We start from the raw sequence: 18,252 nt of genomic DNA, 5'->3' as shown, positions 1-18,252 counted from the left end.
TCACCAAGTTTGCGTACAACTCTACTTTGTGTGTATGTGTTTACTGTGTGAATGAGCTAAAGTGTGGCACAGGCAGAAAAACAAGCACCATACAGAAAATTTAGCTTTAAAGCCCAGAAACGAGTATCAAATATGCAATTTATAGAGGACATAATGATTAGAAATAGGGATCTTAATTTTGCGACTATTTTCCAGTTCATAGTTTCTGTAGTGTTCACCTGCCTATACCAATACCAGGTTAACAAATATATTCACACAACCCTACCAATATTTAATTAAATTTCATATCTTCTGCAGGTATCACAAAGTTTCTGGCATGATTTGTTCACTCTTCTAAACAAAGCTTTAAACTCTTAAAATGAGTAGTTTCCTGGCACAGATCATGTTTTTTTTCTCTCCAAATTTCCAAGTTACAATTCAAACTTAAAAACTTGTTCAAATATTCCGACTTGAAACCATGAAATTCTTTTTTCTACAAACAGAATGTAGGGATACGTCCCTGAAATATAATGAAATCACAGTTTTGAATAAAGTTCTGCTTTGTTTTATTATTATTCTGTCCTGTTATTTAAAATAACAAAAAATCACAAACACAGATACAACAAAACAACCAGTATTGCTACTGCTTGAAAAAATCTTTTAATGACCAGACTTTTATATGAATGACCGGAAATTAAGTTTATAGGTGTCTAAAAAATACATACATACATTCTACTGTACTTACTTCATTGTCTGAAAGTGATAAAAGGGCAAATCTTATCCTATTTTAAAAACATTAAGCATATAAATACTGAAAGTATGGATGATGAGTGAATCCTAATTGGCCTTTTTGTTGTCTTTAAATAGTTGTCGTACCCTTGTCTCCCTTAAAAATAGTGAGTACCATATATAGATGCTGACATATAACCTGGATCAGTAGTGTTTGAAGTATTACAGTTCTTTTCCCAGGATTACCAGTCCACCACTGCTGTTGTTTGTGAGGGTAAATTTTGCCACATAAAAAATAATTTTCCTTTACTCCAATTGTTTTCTCCTCCTTCAGTACAAAAGATCTGCTGATGTGTGTAGATCATGTTAAATAAATAAGCTCTCACAAGTCCATCTTCCTGTACGTTCGGTCACAATACTTGGCTTCAGCTGTTTGAGGTTTCTAACATATTAGCACTTGATGTTTTTGTCACACTTTTGATTTTACATATATTTTCAGTTACAGAAATGCAATTGCACACAGCTATCTTGAGCTTTACACAGGGCTTTACACAGTTGAAAGGGAAAAGCATAAAACCTGAGTGAACATCTATCCTGAAAAGTCTTTATTTAGAGACTACATGATGAATCAGGACAGCTTGACTCCAGTGGCAGATGCTACCAAATTTATAGGAAATAAATGAATGTATGCTGTGGAAAGGCTTTGATCCCATCCTGATTGAACATGTTTCTTCAAAACACAGTTTTAATGCTGTGCAAGAGTCATAGAGTCTCAGTCATCCATCTTTTTGGATCCTCCGCACCATCCAGGCCTCCTCAGGGATCTGATCACTGTTTTTTTCTTGCTGTGTCCAATCCCCTGTGTTGGTGACTTTACGCTATTGGCTATCTTCTCTCCACCTTCCTCCTCTTCTATTTCCTGTATTTTGCCTTGCTCTTCTCTGCTTCTTCTACAGTTAGCTTCCTCCTTTTCCTGCTTTCTGGCCCCTGTTTCTGTCTGCACCTCCCTTGCTGCTTCAGTCTCCAGGGTCTCCTGACTCTCACCCTCCACCATGCACTTAATGCTCATTGCTGGTGGGCTTGTGTCAGGGGCCATTGTTGTTACCATGTTTGATATGAGTGGAGGCATTGGTGCTTTCTTCTTCTTAGAGGAGCGTCTCTGTGGCTGGGGGCTATTCTTGAGATCCAGATGTTTCTGTATGGCGGTGCTGAGCTCCTCGGGGTCCAAGGAGGCTCCATGAATGTCCCACGTCAGTCCATCCTCATCCCATAGCACCTGCTTCATGCTGCCCCTTCTGCCAAGCTCATCACAGTCTTCAGACAGGGCCTTCAGACATGATCTTTTTCTCTCCAGATACCGTGTAGAAGCGGCGGTAGCGTCCCATTCTGGGGTGTTTTGTTGCTTTTCCTCCTCCTCACCGCTGCTCACTGGGAACATGCTTGAAGATGGCGAAACCAGGTTGGAGTGGGATCCCACAGACGCCTTCAGATTTAGTCTGGATCCGGGTGGAGAGCCCAAGAGCGAGGGCGAGCCACTGTTGGAGTTGGACATGTTCTTCTGAAGGTCGCAGCAGGAGCCCAAAGGGGAGCCTGTCTGCACCGCAGCATCCAGCATTTCCAGCTGTGAGGTCATCGTTCCTTCCTCCCTAAGCAGCTCTGACTTTAGATTATTGGCGGTAGCCTCCAAGTGCGTCATGAGGTCACCCAACCGTGAGTCACTCAAAGAAGAAACAAGTGGTGTTCTCCAACTTTTGCCCATCTGGCAACTTTGGTCCAATGACAGAAGATAATGGCAACCTGAGAGTTTGGCTTTGAAATCATTTTTTTCTGCAGAAGGACTTGACTCCGGCTTGCAACCAGCTGGCAGTGGACTTGCCTCTCTTTTATCTTCCATTACTTGGGTGTTTGTGGGGGTGGGTGATTCTTTACTCTCATCATTAACAAGGCATGCAGAATTTGCACACTGTCCTTCATCTGTTAAGCTTGCATGCGATTGGACTGGGGAAGGAAACTGAAATAAAAGTTTCTCGGGGGAATTGCTGTCGTCTCTACAGGTTATCCGAGGGCGAGGTGAGTACTCAGACTCCCGGTGTGTGCTTGGTGTTAGTGGTGAAGAAGCTAAATGATCTTGAGGTGGTAAAGTAGGTGTGTGGAAGGGGGAAATCAATGGTGAGGGTGTGGTTGGAGGAGAGGTTACTCTAGACATTGGAGAATCTGGGGTGAAGCAGCCGGTTGCTTCCTGGCTGAGACAACAGGAGCGCGAGGACCCTTCCTTCCCTACAACCGTGTCAGGAGTGCTACTGCGGCTGTGCGTGCTGCTGCTGCAGCCACTCCAGCGATGCATGTTGGAAATCCAGCGCTCACTGAGAGGTGGAGGGCTGTGCAAGTCCTCATTCTGAGTTGTGACTGAAAACTGGTGGCTGTTGTGGTGCCACTTGTGATGGTGCAGCTGCTGTAGCGTCACTTGATTCTGGTCAGAGTGTGTGTTGGTGCTGGAGCTGCGCTTCAGATCCAGTCGCATCCAGGCTAGGTCTCGCTTGTGAGGAGGGCCTGTTGCTGTGACGACATCTACTGAGCTTTTAGAAAGGGAGAAAATAGGAGTCCGGTCATCTTCGTCCTCCAAAATGCCAACTTCACTGGACGAGGACAGTGACTGTCCAACCGAACAGCAGGCAGACTGGTAGCTCTCAGACGCTGGGCGACCAGACCTCGCCATGGCAACAGCCCAGACCTGTAAGGACAAACACATATAACATTTAAATAATCAACTCTTCAAAGTATAGAACTAAGAAATCCTTCTTGCTATTTTGCCACAGTTAAATATTTCCAATCCTCAAACAAATTAGAATCAACAGGAGTAAAAGTCCAAACATTGACCATGCCACTCTGAAATAATTATTCTGTCTCATTTACCATTTCAGAGGTAAATGAAATGGTAAATGAGACAATTTACCATTGGTCTTATTTACCAATGAGTGTATCAGTAGTACACTGATTTATATCGGTGTACTGTTGCTTCAGTTGAAGGTCTACTGAAGCAATAGCAGTAGTAGGCAGACATTTTTCTTTTGGATTTTTATTTGTTTTATTAACTACAGCAAAATGTCCAGGTCCTGAAGCAGCAAAAAAGCATCACACTGCTACCTCCTTTTTTGACTGCCATGATGTTATATTGTTGAATTGATGTATTAGTTTTACACCTGATCAAATTATCAGGTGTAAAAAATATTCTAAAAATGTTCAGAAGCACCGTTATGAACTTCTGTGGGAGTTTCTGTAACTTTTGCTCGGAGGCTAGCCGTAAGCCCGCAGAATTTTTATCAACTTGGAGATAAAAGGAGTTACAAACCAGATTTGTAACTCTGATTATTTTAATACCAGTATCTTCTTGGCCATCTTGGGTATCTCTGCAACTGATAACCTTTGCTGTGCTCATTAGCTTGGTGCTAACTCTCTTTGTCACCCAGTTCAAAGCCCTGTAAAGCCAATAGAAGCAGCAGGATCAGGATCTTAATTCTCTGCAGGTCCTTTGCAACAAGTGGCATGTTTTACATCGCCCACATCCACACTGCTCTAAAATTTTAGCATCTATGCTCCTTCAAAGTGATTTCCAAACAGTTTTGGGTTGACATATTTCTCAGGGAATTGAATGAGAGCATTCAAACACACATACACAAACACACAAAATCCAGATTAACCAAATGAGATTACGCAGCCCAGATTATTCGATTATTGAGACAAAATCAAGATTTAAATGACAGATTTAAATGTGCACTTCGCCACCGTAAAACAGATAAAATGATATCAAGTCAAATGGAGATATGTAACATGAAACTTTTGGGAAAATATGGTTACTATTTGATTTCTCCTTGCAGTACAGATAAGTGTCAGCAGATTCTATTTGTAAAAAAATTAAATACTGTTGTATTCATGAGCGGGGGGAAAAAAATCAGGAAATCTAGCATTTCATTAAAAGTACAATAATGAATTCACACCATAGAAATTCTCAACAGCAGCTGGTCTGCACAGATTGTAAACACAAATAATCAGATCAAAGCGTATTTATACACATACAACCACAGAAAAATGTTTGACAATGAAAATTAGCCTCTTACCTGAAAGTTCACAAGTTGTGTCCTGTTTTGCCCTATGCCCGGCCGCAGTGCAGGTGGCTCTAATTGGTGCCTCTCCTTCCTCCCCTCATGTCTTCCACTCTTCCTCACGTCTTTCTTAAATGGCTTCCCTCTGTCGATGTCAACCACGTAAAACGCCTCACGGCCAGGTTTCCTTCGCTGTGACCCTCCTTAAGCTTGATCCTCTTCCTCTGCCTCTGCTGGGCCACATGTGATGTCGACGAAGATGCAACTGTTTTTTTCTTTTTAAAGGTGCATTGTTCGGTGCATTTGTCTGCGTGTGTGTTTGTGTGAGAGACAAAGAAAGAGCCATTACTCTATACCTTTAGCCCTGAGGATTACCAGTCATCTTATTAGCTACTGTCCAATCCGGTTTTTGTGTGTGGAAGCGAACAGCGGGTGGCTTATAAGCACTTTGATTCAAATTCAGGATAAGGTCATCTGTCAGGACTGTCATTACACATGATTATAGTTGAGTGTTAAAGGCATCCCTGTCTGAACTAAGTTTACTGCTCATTAAATCTGTGTTTGGGTCAAATAACAATAGTGACACTGTTAATTTAGTATGTTATTATGCTAAATTTATACATAAAGCACAAACAAAAACTATTTGGCTAGTAACAAGTAGCACACAACAGCATTTACTTACCGTCTTAGTCCGAATTTACCTCACAGAACTTGCTGAGTGAAAGATTTAAGGTTTTCTTTGTTTCTAAAAGGGACTTGGTTATCCTGTTTCAAAAGATGGCTGCCTCTACTGAACCTGGTTCTGGTTTTGCTGGAGGTCTCTTGCTGTTAAAAGGGAGTTGTTCCTTTCCTCTGTCACCATATACTCACTCAACAGGAGCTAATGCAACAGTCAGTGACTGAGCTTCCTTAGAAATCTACTAACCGGTATTATGAACTACATTTGTCTGCACTGTAATAGGATTATATTAGAATATAAATTATTAAATTCTAATGTTTATCTCTGTATGATTAGAGTGATTAATTTAGTGAATATTTTTTGAGGATAAATTTCTTTGAGTTGACACTACATAAATAAATACATTTTTAATTCAATTATGTTTTCTACATGCAAATACCGTGTTGTGGGAAAGTTTTTACCCCATTCACAATTTTTTTTTGTTTATGTTTCTCATGTTAGCCAATGTAAATATCAGTCAAAGACAACACAAATTAACACAAATACAGTGTTTAAATGAACATGTTTAATATTACTATAAATAAGGTTAGCATTTAATTCCAAAGTCACCAAAAGGCCCCACGTGTATTTCTGCCCAGACGCCTATTTTTCCAGCCTTTTAGAAAGCAGCGTAACATGGTGAGAAACAACCAGCTGCGTCCAAGTCTCACTGCTCTTCATCGTCACTTACAGTTCAGGTAGAACGCTAAGTTGCTGCTTCATGTCTGGACAGCCATTCTGTCTCAGTGAAAGCTGACGAGAAGAACGTTTATCATGACTGGTGAGAATGGAAACGCATTAAAGATACGTTTATAACAGAAGTGAGTCCTGTAGAGAGTAAGTTTGGGTGTTTGATTGTTCAGACCAGGCGCCGCTGCTTGCTGTTTGTCTGTCCGTTGGTCTGCTGTTGCTAGTGCTGCTGCTGCTGATTCTGACAATGTGCTGCCTGAGGAGGAAGAAGAACAAGCAGGATCAGTATCAGGAGCTGATCAGCACGGTGCCATCGGTACCGGCCCACTCTGCTCCGGTGATCCCTGTGTCTCAAGGCTTTTGTGCCAGGCAAGTACCAGTAGCAAATATTAGTGGATGTATTGAGAGTAACCCCAGGAAAATGCCAATCCGGAGGACCTAAATGCTTTGTTGTTTGTTTGTTTATGCAAGGCATGGTGAAATCCCTTTCTCTTTGCCTCCTCGCTGTATTCCACAAAATACTGCGGTTCTGAGAGATGTTGAGAGCCAGGAGAAAGAAAAGGAGGGAGCGATGAAGGTGGATGCTCAGCGAGACATTCTGGCTCACCGTGGGTCACTGTCAGTGAGAAGTAGGTCATAAGTGCTGCAGTTACTACACGAAAGAAATGCTTTTAATTTGAAATCTGCAATCTAGACTTTCAAAACTTACATTTAAAAATTAAACCTTCATTATTAACCTTCTGGTTGATATAATAACTATAATATGTTTCCGATAACTAATACTGATGCAACTTATCCCAGCACAGTGAATAATTAAGATGTGAAGTATAATGTGTTTATGATAATGTTAGGTTTTACATTTCCAGCAATTTAATTAGTAATTCTTGTTTCTGAATTTCCTTGATTGGTATTTTTGCCTCTACAGTGAACAACAGAGAGATTCTCCAGTAGATCGGGCTAGCAAAGAGTTGGTAGTATCCGAAAACTGTTTGTATTCTGATTTATTTTTCTGCGTCCCTGGTTTTTTTTAGGTTGGTACCCAGTGGGGTCGGTGCTGACAGGTCTGTACTCTATGACCCCTCTGAACGAGGTGGCGGCCCCTCCTCTTGGCATGGCCACTCGCCTCTGCTTCTCTGTAGAGTATCGTCACAGCAGCGAGCAGCTCGTGGTCTCCTTGCTACGCCTCAGCAACCTCCTTCCCCGTTTCCACAGCAACATGACGCTGGTGGAGCTGCGGCTTCTTCCCGATGACCGGAGGCCCCGGCAGGCCAAGGCCCGGGGGACGGGGCCTGACCCAGAGTTTAACGACTGCTTGATTTTCCAGGCAAGGACATGTGGTTGAATTTACAACTTTGAGTTCACAGGAGCATCTACATACATATGAGCATTATTGAAAAGTTAATTTACTTTAGTAATTGAGTTTAAAAGCTAAAACATACATTTTAAACTCATTAAACTCTGAGTGAGAAATGACTTAGCTAAAACAAACTGCAAACCTCAGAGTGAAGACTTAACAGCTGTCCAGCAGACACTGCTTCACAAGGAGGGTAAGCCCTAAAGGATCAATATCAAACAACGCAGCTGTTCACACAGAGCTTCATCCAGGTATATTAATGGAAAGTTAAGTGGAAGGAAAAAAAATGCAATACAAAAATAGATAGTTGCATCCAAAGTCCGAAGTCGGAGTAGCCATCTACCAGGAAGTAATATTCAAACTTTCTGTGAAACTGAATGTTGAATTTTCATTAACTGTAAACCATAATTACCAAATGTAGGAGAAATTGACACTTGATATACGTGTTACAAATCTGTGTAAGCGCAACAATACACACCCATCGTTTAAAAAAACATGTCTGCTCAGTGTGTGGGGGCGTGTGTGTGTGTGTGTGTGTGTGTGCCTTACAGGTATCAGCAGTGTGTGTGTTGCGGAGCACCCTTAGTGTGTGTGTGCTGAGTGTGGAGAAAGACGGTAAACGGCATGCCGTGGGCAGAGCGTTGTTTCCCCTGGAAGGGGAGCTTGGTCAGGCCGGCAGAGTTCTGTGGAGAGACCTTGATCCCGAGGAGGTAATGCAGGTAAACACCAACACGTCCACACACATCCACAAAGAGGTGATCAACATGCTCAGAATGGTTCTGCCGTCTAACCTTCGCCAGTGTTCAGAGCTGGGTGATGTGCAGATATCCCTTAGCTACAGTTCATCCCTGCAGCGGCTCTCGTTGGTGGTTCTGGGAGCTCGAGGCCTTCAGCTGCTCACAGATGCAGGTTTGAAGAATTTCATCAATAAAATCAAGGCTTTTACCTGCTCAGTGCACCACAGCACGCGTCTACGTTCCCGCAGGTGTGTGTGTCCAGGTTTGCTTGCAGATACACACTCAGATGGTGAAGACGAAGCGTAGCTGTGTGGTGAAAGGCGAACAGAATCCCATCTTCAACTACAGGATGACTTTTAAACTCCGACCGCAGCACCTGGATGATGCCTGTTTAAGATTTGAGCTGCAGCATCCAAACGACAACCGCTCAGGTGAAAAACTTTTTAATGAGTCAAAAAACATACATCTTTCTATCAGAACTTCTTAGATCAGCTGCTTTCATGGTTAAAAAGAACATTTTTATGACTGTCAATAAGAGAAGAGCTAAGTAAACAATTTAGTTGCCCACCATCAGCATACTTCAGCATTCACCATAGACAATCAAATCATGAATGTCTGCAAATTCTCCTTAAGATTAGTCCACAAGGCTCAGAAAATGACAAAAAAAAATGCTAGCCCTGCATTTCGGACTTAACAGGCTGCTGTAAATGTTAAAGTTCACAACAACCAGAAAGAGATGAAGCATTATTGCTGGTTTAGAAGCGTTAAAACACAAAGCCTCCCCTCTATAGAAAGAGTAGGCAACACAAGCAAGTGTGTCGTGTTAAATTTTAAACTAATGTTAAAAATTACAAGTAAATCGCTGAAACTTTTGAGATCTCAGCGTGTTCTTGCCCCCTCACAGATTAGCTGTTAGCTTTAGCTTCCAGGACCAAATAATGGGCATTTATTCTAAACCAATCTACTTCAGGTAGTGGAGGCATTAACTAATTATGACGCTTTATCAGAACCTCACATGATTGCTTTAAAGTAAGACCTTTGTCAAAGATCAGCTGTTCTTGCTTTCAGAACCTCCAGCCCTGCTGGGAGTGCTGGTGTTGGGTCCCTTCATGTACGCCAGGGGTCTTCAGCTGCAGCACTGGATGGACATGATCAACAAGGCACAAGAGCCGGTCAGAATGTGGCACGGACTGGGCCGGGCAATATAAATCCCAACACAGCATTCAGAGGCTAAAGGGGAGAAAAAAAAACTTCAAATATTTGTTTATCTTAGTCTCAAGTCCAGTCTCCAAGAGCTATTATTAGTGACGGTGTGCTTAAAGCTGAAGCTCCGGAGCATATGTTTCAAAAAGCAACATAGTGCTTTGTAAGTGTTGTGCCAAAGCTTGATTTGGTTGGCCACTCAGTGAGGTTTCAAGGTCCATATGGAAGAATCGTGGTATTGGTAGTTTGACACTTGGTTCAACACGTCAAAAGGAAGTGAATCGTTGTTCGGACTACGTAGTCTGGAGCTCCGATGTAAATTAAAGCTGCTCTTCATACTTTTCGCCACCAGATGTCACTGAAGTGGTGAAAAGCTTTGAGTAATTGACTTTCCCCCCCCCAAAAAAAAAGAAAGCTTAATTTGTTAGCGAGTCATTCAACTGATTCACGTGTGTTTTGGTCAAGGGTTTGCATCTAAATGTATCAGGATAGCAGCTGTCAACAACTGGGCTGAAAAAAATTAAGGATTTGCCAATTTCTTGTTTATTTATTTATTTTTTTTTTAGTTAAATTACCAGACCCTGTAGTTTAACTGCTCCAGTTTGTCCCTCCATTTGACCTTCAGTCCCAGACACACCAATAATATCATCAAAAGTTGACATTAATTAGAGTTGGAGATAAAAAGAAAGACTTTAATTGATTGTCTGCAGGCCTTGCAAAAGTATTTATACCTCTTGCATTAATGTATTTAATTTCCCTTTGGAAATAAAGTATTTTTTAAATGTGACTCCCACTATTTGTATTTCATTTGTTTTATCTTGTTTAATGTATGCCTCTGTTTGTAAACTCTTATTCTTCATTTTTCTGTAAAGCACTTAGAATAATCTTGTACACTAATCCTTAAATGGATTTTAACTGAGCACAATAAGCCTTTAGTTTTGATTTGACACTAAATAAATAAAGTGAATTGAACTACAATTAAAATTTAAAATTATACTGTTAATAGATACATGCGTCTTCTTGACATGTGACTGTCTAACAAATAGGAGACATAAAATCAGAATCAAAAGGGAGCACTCAGACATGGACGTACTGCTGCTGTCCAGCAGGCGGCGCCTCGCTTACTTGGTCCGCTGTGCGCAGTCGCAGTAGGAACCGTGGCGAGAGAATAAGGAAGCCATCCTCAGCTGCTATGAGTTTGTTTGTAGCTGTCTATTCATCATGAAAATAAATGAAAACACATTACTGGAGGGACACACAGTGTTACTGGTTCCATATAATGAAGAGCATGTCCCCAGGTCAGTACCAGCTGTTATGGTGCGGGTTATTTTTGATCCGTGCAGGACTTCTTTGGTTACCCCGTAGAAACGATACGTTTAACTAATTTGAATCTTTATTTTTAGCTAAATATATTTAATTTGCTGATCTTTGAGTCAAAGATGAACTCAAAATGAAACAGAACCACTTGCATAAATCAAAGTGTGTTTAAAATGCACTTCAACTTATCTTAATTTGTCTTTGAAAATAAATCAAACAATTTCTTTTAAATACGTTAAAAGTAACTTGCTTCACAAACCGACTACTACTAGTTTTTTTTTCCAGAAATAACTTATTTTAACTGTGATAAATGTAACAAGTATTTATTTTGTTATTAATCATATATAGTTTAAACCACTGGCCAATAATCAGTGCTGGTACATCCTCTTGTTTTCCCCAGATATCATGAGTGGATGAAATCTCCTGAGCTGCAGCAGCTGACTGCCTCGGAGCCGCTGAGCCTGCAGCAGGAGTACGACATGCAGAAGAGCTGGAGGGAAGACGATGACAGTACGGTGCCACAAACGCAAACAATAACTATGAATCAGTCAACGTTTAACAAATGGTCCACATTTGTTTTAATTTTCAAGCTGCAACTTTCCAGAATGCACATTTATTATCCTGGACAAGCAGCGCTGGGTGGACCCAGGTGTCGATGAGGAGCAGTGCATGGTGGGAGATGTCAACATCTTCCTGACCGACCCCTCGGATCCATTCTTGGCAGAGCTGGAGGTCATGATAGCAGGTGATGCACATTCTGCTTGTTGTTCAGAGCCTTATTCTAAAAAATAGTTTTAATTTTTTTTTATTATTATTTTGTTCCTCCCTCCCTGAACAGAGCCCAGTTACAGAGGAAGAGGCATCGGGAAGGAGGTGACTCGCATGATGATGAGCTACGGTGAGAAGCTGTTGCTGTTTGTCACATTATAACCTAAACCTTCCATGTATTTTTTTTTAACAGATTTTTATTTTGAGCTCCCTAGTGTATCAAAAGGCAAATGACTGCTGTGAATGCAGTATTTGGTTGGATATAACATTCTAGGTGCCATGTTAAGGACACTAATCATAGCCAACAAAGAGAACAGAGAGGAAAATGTTTATCGATTTGTATTAGCACCAATAGTTAAATGAAATGGGTCCTGCTTTTCAAAATTTAAAAAATGTGATCAAAACAAAATAGCTCAGAAATGTTACGTTATCCCGTTCAATTAAATACATTTGCATTGATTTGAGAATTGTGTGTTCTTCACCAGGAATCACCAAACTCGGAGTCAAAAAGTTTCAAGCAAAAATTGGTCTGGACAACCAAGTCAGCATCTCCATGTTCAAGAAGCTGCAGTTTCAGGAGGTAAGGAGATGACTTCAGGTCACCGCGCAGCAAGATCAGACGGTAATCGCCATCTCTGCAGGTATCTGTGTGCAACGTCTTCAAAGAGGTGACCCTCGAGCTGATGGTGGACGACTCCATTCGGACCAAGCTGCAGGAAGACGCGGCTTACACGAAGGAAAGGGACTACAAGCAAACATGCTGCAGCAGACATGAACTGGTTCAGCAGTGAGGCGGACTACTGTGAGCTCCATCGTCCAACCATTATTTGTGAAACAGAAAGACAGAGGCTTTACCTCCCTCGAGGAAGAGAGCTCTCGTTTTGGTCCAGATTGCTCACCGGCAACCTCAACAAAACGCTGCAGGCAACACGGTCATAAGGCCTTCGGACAGTTTCACTGTTCCACTGCCAGGATGAAAGCAAACCTAAAGCTAAAACTGAATAAAGTCTTCAACAAAAGGTCAGATAGATGGATGCTTCCTACTTACTTTGTATTTTCTCAGGCCTTTTTAAGCAACCACGCTCCAACACGCTGCCACCTTGACAAGTGCACATCTGTATGCTTTTTGCTCATGGGCATTCCTAATGAGATACTGCTGTACTAAATAGGTGACTTCAGAAGGTCTTCATTTGCTGCATTCTATTAGAGCTGAAGAGGCTGAGTGTAGGAACATGCCACACTGTTCAGATGTTTATAAAAAGAGAAAGTTTGGAAACATTGGATTCTTTAAGCTCTAGTGAAAACAATAGTTTGCTCCTCAGAAATAACATGAAAACTCACTTTCTTGCATCTTTGGCAAAAATGTGCCTGTTTTTTTATTTGTCATGTAGCAAAAATGACTCAATTACCAGCTGCAAGCATTTACAGCGTTTGCCTGCGAGATTTGACAGGAACAGCGACCTAGATGGAGAAGGCACTGCACATGCTCCGACAGCGACAAGCTTTGGCACGCGCACACCTCTGACGACACTCCAGAGCAGCACCGACGTGTCCGCTTCTCATTTAGCTGAACAGCTCAAGGGCAGCCTGCGCTCCAATTAATGTAAAGTGCAAAACGCCGTCCACAGGGAGATATTTAGCTGATGTAAGAAGAAAACAGGCCGTATAAAGATTTTGACAGTAATTCCATAGGAATAAGTCTCTGTGCAGGCCTTCCACATCCCGGCATCGCAAACGGGAACGATGATTTCTACATGTTAAAAAAACATCCCAGAGACACCAGGAAAAGCCTGCAGCTCTCATCTCTGATGGCAGGGTTTAGTTCTTCGATGTTTGTGTGGACTCCAGGAGGTCCTTAGCAGTGGATGACAGATTGCGTAGCAGCTGTCTGACCACGCCCCCCTGCACTTTGGCCCAGGATAAACAGCCGTCCACGGCCGCGTTGATCGGCACGCAGACTTCTTCCCTCTGCAGGTCGGTCAGCCGACATGCGGCAGCAACTCCAGCTATTCCCAGCGTCAGCAGGAGGAGGAGCTTAAAAATCCAGCCAATGGGAGAACGCTGTGATTTAGCTGCTGGCTTCACGTCGACCTTTTTATCTGTGAAGACAAGAAAGGTGATGTTGAAGTTTCTTCAGCTTCTGAAGCCTCAAATTTTGGAAAGATGCAACAATCAGAATAAAAAAATTTTAGCCCCACTTGCTGCTTGCCCGTTCTTTTTCTTCTTCTCCTCGCTCTTCTTCTTCTGTTTCTCCTGCACAGCCAGAGCCGCCATCTGAGTGTTGTACTCCTTCCTTCTCCTCTCCTTCTCCTCCGCTTTCTCCCGTTTGCGAGCTTCCCTTTCTCTGGCCTCCCGCTCTTTCTGCTTCACTTCCTTCTTCCTCTCCAGCTCTAAGTGCAAAAACGACATAAGGTCATCTCCCTGTTCCCGATTCATCATCACTGCGCAGATAAACGGGGCTCTGAGACATTTCGAACCATTTTGAAAATGCAAATAAAGTGAATTCGTCTGTTTTATGGTTTCAGGCTTTAAATATGACAAAGCACAGAGTTTAAAGAAAATAGAGAGGGATGGACAAACTAATCATTGGTGGATATATAACAAGAAAAAAATGTGATTAAAGCCATTTTCCTTGACTCAAGAACAGTGGCTGTCATATGTAGCTTTATGGATTTCAAAATAGCTCCAAGAATAAAATATTTCCTCTTAGGGGGAGGAGGGGTGGTACATTTAATTATCTACCTTTTTCTTTCAACAGGCGTTTCTCTCGTGCACGATCATACTCTTCCTGTATGGCTCTCATGTGCTGTAGGACCTGAAACACACCAACATTCCAGTTTTTATTTTTGAGCTGGCCTCAGTTAAGGTCAGAGAAACTGGTTCCACAAAGACCGGTATCATATTTTCCAAAAGAAACATCTTAAAGATTCCCAAGACGTCAGGGGAAATATTATATAAGGACTGGTGAGAGAAACATCTAATTCCATATAAGGTGTGTGTCATTATGTCAGCATTCAAACATGTATGTAGTACTGTAATGGTTTGTTTCTTCAGTACCTGGGCAGTTTGCTCTAATTGATTGGAACCATGAATTCTAGTGAAATTAAATCTCGATCTATTAACGTTTTCTGATGACATTAATAAAATGGGGAAAAGAAGAAATCTTTATGGAATCATTTAGTTCTTGTGTAAAGCTGCTGAATGTGTTGCAGCCACCTTAGAGGCACACTGTTTGCACTGCTTCTCATCCAGACAGTCTCCTGCCGCTTTGGCCAAACCTGGCTCCAGAGGATTATCCTTCAGGTCAAGCCACTTCAGACTCTAAACAAAAGAAGAAAAAATAAACAGTAAGTCAACAATACTGCTAACATTGCACATATTATCAGTATTTGAGGCTTTTTGGCGCAACTGTACAAATAAATTATGATCCTACCCACCCTGAGCTGAGAGAAGCTGACCGGCAGGACCATCAGCTTGTTGTTGTAAAGGTCCAGGTGTTGCAGGTTCACCAGGTTCCCCAGGTCATCTGGCAAACAGGTAAGCTGGTTTTTACTCAGGTCAAGCTTCACTAAATGGATGAGGCTGCAAAACTCTGGCTGCGTAAGAGAAATGGGGTAAAGCAGACAACAATCATGTATCTGAACATAACTGTGTTATGACAAGAAAAACTATATTAAATGGCAAGCAGCTGCAAATATACATTTTCAAGTTCTGCTACAACTGAGCTTAAGTCGAGGCTTTGACTAGACAATTCCAATATCTTAATATGACTAAATCTAAACCAATAATTTAACTGTGGCTCTTGCTGTATATTTGGGGTCTTTCTCCTCCTGCTAGATGGTGAACATACACCACCTATGAATTTCTTTCAACAATGGTTTTATTCTTAGTGGTATGATCTAGAGCAGCAGGTGCCTATGCAAACATCTGTCTGCCCTTTCTAGCAATTATAGTCATTTAGGTCACAAAGTTAGCAATGTGTGTGTTTGATACTTACAGGAAGGGAGATGATGTTGTTACAAGAAAGGTCCACGACTGTGGCTTTAGGAAATAAAGACTGTAGGCGAAAACAAAGCAAGATTTAGATTAATAAAAACAACTAATCACTGTAACTTATTAAACTGCACAAATATCTTAATTCCAACGGATTTAACACTGTGACTTCTTCAGTTTATTATTTCACAAGATGAAGATCAACGTTCTTGTGATATGTGATATTAGAAACCTTGGATGACTAAGGAGGTGTATTCTATACTGAGGGAGCTTAATGCTGCTTTCAAATCTGGTGACATGGACACACTTGAGAGCCTGCTGACCAGCAGTATCTCCTGCTGACCAGCAGTATCTCCTGCTGACCAGCAGCATCTCCTGCTGACCAGCAGCATCTCCATCTGGTCTGGAAGCTGCAAGGCCTCAGACTGGAAGTCTCTGTGAAGAGTGGTGAAGACAGCGGAGAGGATCATTGGGTCTCCACTCCCCCCTATCCATACCATTGCACCCAGACGCTGCTTAGCCAGAGCAAGCCAGATCCTCTCTGACTCCACCCATGCTCTCCATGGTCTGTTTATCCAGTTGGCATCTGGCAGGAGATTCCGTAGCATCTGCTGCAGAACAGCCAGACTCAGAAATAGCTGTCTCCCACTGGCCATAAGATTGCTCAACAATCCCATCGCTAAACTGGCTGAGACTGCTTGAAAATACTAAGTTATATACATTATTATTTGTTTATTATGTAATTATAGGCACACTTGTGTTTCTGTGTGGCCAAGCGATGACATTTCATTACCAATTTTACTTATGTTTCTTTGAGCAATGACAGTAACATCAGCCTAAGTCTAGTCTAAAAATGCATTAACCTGGGAGACAGGTTAGTTAGCTAGAAGGAAATAGCTAAAATGCTTATTTTAGGAAAAAGTCTAATATTAGTGCACTGCCTAAATACAATAGAAAAATCTGCAGTTTCAGCAATATATTTATTACTCCATACGGCCAAGGCTACACAAACAAAAATAGAATCAATTAACATCACAGTATTAGGAAGGTGGTTATAATGTTATGAATGATAATGGACGTGTGTTGCACTGACTGATTATTTGGTTACAAAGAATGCACAAAATAATAAGATAATCGGAAAACACAGGAAAAGAGTACTGGATTTATGTGTGTAAGTGCATGAATTGAGGTTTTATTCGCAGATAATGATGAAATAAAAGCTGCTGGGAGACTTACGAGCTCTCTGACGGGCACATCACTGAGGTTGCACAGGCTCAGGTCCGCCTCATTCCCGCTGATTTTATCCTTCAGGTTTAACACTTTGGGTTTGCTCATCCTGACGTCTGGAGGGGAACACGGCAACAGAGTTCACCAGATTCAGAACCGAGTCAAACCGTTTTACTGCACACACTCCTGATAAGCAGACAACAGGAAACACAGCAAATCTAAACGCTTTACGTGACTGCTCACCTGGGGCAACGGCCGGAGCAGAACTGAGTCCAATAGTGACAAGAAGGAGACAGAAATCGAGCGTTTCGGGGTGTAAATATAAGCCAGTCGAAGAATAATCTCTGTTACAGTTATGTATTTAGAGCTCTGACTGCCTCTCAATGAAAATCCACGTCATTGGTTGAGCAACGTGGCGACGCTAACGAGACAGCGCCCTCTACCGTGGCGGAGGATACAGCAGGTAAACGAGTAGTTGCTTTTCTTTAGTTTTTCCTCAAAGATTTATATATATTTTGTTCTTTTTATAAAAAATAAAATCATAAATAACGTACAAAAAGCGTAAGCATTTAAAAATGAGCACCAATAAGAATGTCTGCATAATTTAAAGGGAGACTTCACCAGCATAGAAAGACCTAACTTTAAGGTTAGTCATGCACTTAAATAAATGATCATTTTAACGATAAAGCAAGGAGCTTCCTTACCTCACCATTTACAGTATCTAAAAATTTCCATATGGATTTATTTTTCATATAAAAACAAAAGTATGGCTGCCTTTTGTAGAAAACGTTAATATCATTCTTTTTTTGTCAAATAACTTTTAACACAAAATATATATATAAAAGGGATTGAATGATATTTTCCTATGTATGATTTTTTTTTTGTCAACCAGGCTCTACACATTCACAACAACTTGGAAAATTGTAGCTATACTTGTAATAATTTCATCCTCTTCGTCAAGATATTTTTACATAACTTTAACTATCGTAATAATGGGAGAAGCTGCAAATTAAGCTAGAAAACAGAAAATGATTACTCTAATCCTCAGATCAGGGTTTCTTGTTTTAGGGTTGTCTATTTTAGTGAATATCCAGAATAATCAAGGCATCCAGTTATGAATGATAAACGATAGAAGTTTTTGGCTTCCTCAAAACAAAAGTGGTTATTTCAAAGTAGTCCAAAGGATTTACCACAACTTCTCATCTGTCTAAGCCAGATAAATGATGTTACACAACATCTTCCTTCAGACTGATGGGGCCAGATGGGCGGTCAGCTTACATGCCTGGAGACATGTCTGAGTCTCTTAAATGGAAATGAACACAGTATCCATTCATAAGTCTTCCACAGAGGCTTTAAAGAGAAACCTCTGTAAGCTTCAAATGTGACAAGCATGGTGCAAGATAAAAAAAAAATCATCCAACATTGTCAGGGAGGCAG

At 41.3% G+C, this 18,252-nt stretch overlaps 4 protein-coding genes across 6 annotated transcripts; 2 read left to right on the top strand and 2 right to left on the bottom strand.

Moving 5' to 3' along the window:
• Positions 1-673: 673 nt before the first annotated feature.
• LOC111609864 (G protein-regulated inducer of neurite outgrowth 3-like) lies at positions 674-5,349 on the bottom strand. Its single transcript, XM_023340690.1, has 2 exons — positions 4,824-5,349; positions 674-3,439 (listed from the first exon to the last, which is right to left on the bottom strand). Exon 2 carries the CDS (start codon positions 3,422-3,424, stop codon positions 1,481-1,483), a length of 1,944 nt encoding a protein of 647 aa, XP_023196458.1. The 5' UTR covers positions 3,425-3,439; positions 4,824-5,349; the 3' UTR covers positions 674-1,480.
• Positions 5,350-6,014: 665 nt separating this feature from the next.
• LOC102236294 (synaptotagmin-15-like) lies at positions 6,015-10,231 on the top strand. Of its 3 annotated transcripts, none has more exons than XM_023340670.1 (8): positions 6,015-6,307; positions 6,390-6,585; positions 6,688-6,845; positions 7,248-7,540; positions 8,122-8,280; positions 8,371-8,479; positions 8,556-8,738; positions 9,376-10,231. In XM_023340670.1, exons 1-8 carry the CDS (start codon positions 6,301-6,303, stop codon positions 9,513-9,515), a joined length of 1,245 nt encoding a protein of 414 aa, XP_023196438.1. In that variant the 5' UTR covers positions 6,015-6,300; the 3' UTR covers positions 9,516-10,231. The 3 variants fall into 3 exon arrangements, with proteins under 3 accessions (XP_023196438.1, XP_014324203.2, XP_023196437.1); XM_014468717.2 differs by having other exon boundaries at positions 8,122-8,289; XM_023340669.1 differs by having other exon boundaries at positions 8,122-8,479.
• A 430-nt stretch (positions 10,232-10,661) lies between these two features.
• Positions 10,662-12,619, top strand: nat9 (N-acetyltransferase 9 (putative)). Its single transcript, XM_005794688.3, has 6 exons — positions 10,662-10,808; positions 11,228-11,337; positions 11,432-11,572; positions 11,666-11,725; positions 12,081-12,175; positions 12,237-12,619. Exons 1-6 carry the CDS (start codon positions 10,732-10,734, stop codon positions 12,384-12,386), a joined length of 633 nt encoding a protein of 210 aa, XP_005794745.1. The 5' UTR covers positions 10,662-10,731; the 3' UTR covers positions 12,387-12,619.
• Positions 12,620-12,943: 324 nt separating this feature from the next.
• Positions 12,944-17,186, bottom strand: lrrc59 (leucine rich repeat containing 59). Its single transcript, XM_005794687.3, has 8 exons — positions 17,059-17,186; positions 16,825-16,931; positions 15,593-15,652; positions 15,033-15,191; positions 14,812-14,916; positions 14,338-14,410; positions 13,794-13,985; positions 12,944-13,694 (listed from the first exon to the last, which is right to left on the bottom strand). Exons 2-8 carry the CDS (start codon positions 16,921-16,923, stop codon positions 13,414-13,416), a joined length of 969 nt encoding a protein of 322 aa, XP_005794744.1. The 5' UTR covers positions 16,924-16,931; positions 17,059-17,186; the 3' UTR covers positions 12,944-13,413.
• Between the last annotated feature and the right edge of the window lie 1,066 nt (positions 17,187-18,252).

This window comes from Xiphophorus maculatus, chromosome 10 (assembly GCF_002775205.1).
Source record: "Xiphophorus maculatus strain JP 163 A chromosome 10, X_maculatus-5.0-male, whole genome shotgun sequence".
NCBI classification, from domain to species: Eukaryota; Metazoa; Chordata; class Actinopteri; order Cyprinodontiformes; family Poeciliidae; genus Xiphophorus; species Xiphophorus maculatus.
This window is presented reverse-complemented; position numbering and strand designations above follow the sequence as displayed.

Excerpts from the sequence above, each read along its gene's own strand:
- LOC111609864 (XM_023340690.1), bottom strand. The coding sequence starts at position 3,424 with ATGGCGAGGTCTGGTCGCCCAGCGTCTGAGAGCTACCAGTCTGCCTGC.
- LOC102236294 (XM_023340669.1), top strand. Across the intron at positions 7,541-8,121 it reads ACGACTGCTTGATTTTCCAG|GTATCAGCAGTGTGTGTGTT; the intron begins GCAAGGACATGT and ends TGTGCCTTACAG. Across the intron at positions 8,739-9,375 it reads TCCAAACGACAACCGCTCAG|AACCTCCAGCCCTGCTGGGA; the intron begins GTGAAAAACTTT and ends TCTTGCTTTCAG.
- nat9 (XM_005794688.3), top strand. The coding sequence starts at position 10,732 with ATGAAAATAAATGAAAACACATTACTGGAGGGACACACAGTGTTACTG. Across the intron at positions 10,809-11,227 it reads AATGAAGAGCATGTCCCCAG|ATATCATGAGTGGATGAAAT; the intron begins GTCAGTACCAGC and ends TGTTTTCCCCAG. Across the intron at positions 12,176-12,236 it reads AGAAGCTGCAGTTTCAGGAG|GTATCTGTGTGCAACGTCTT; the intron begins GTAAGGAGATGA and ends CCATCTCTGCAG.
- lrrc59 (XM_005794687.3), bottom strand. The coding sequence starts at position 16,923 with ATGAGCAAACCCAAAGTGTTAAACCTGAAGGATAAAATCAGCGGGAAT. Across the intron at positions 15,192-15,592 it reads ACAACATCATCTCCCTTCCT|CCAGAGTTTTGCAGCCTCAT; the intron begins GTAAGTATCAAA and ends TCTCTTACGCAG. Across the intron at positions 14,411-14,811 it reads GCAAACAGTGTGCCTCTAAG|GTCCTACAGCACATGAGAGC; the intron begins GTGGCTGCAACA and ends GGTGTGTTTCAG.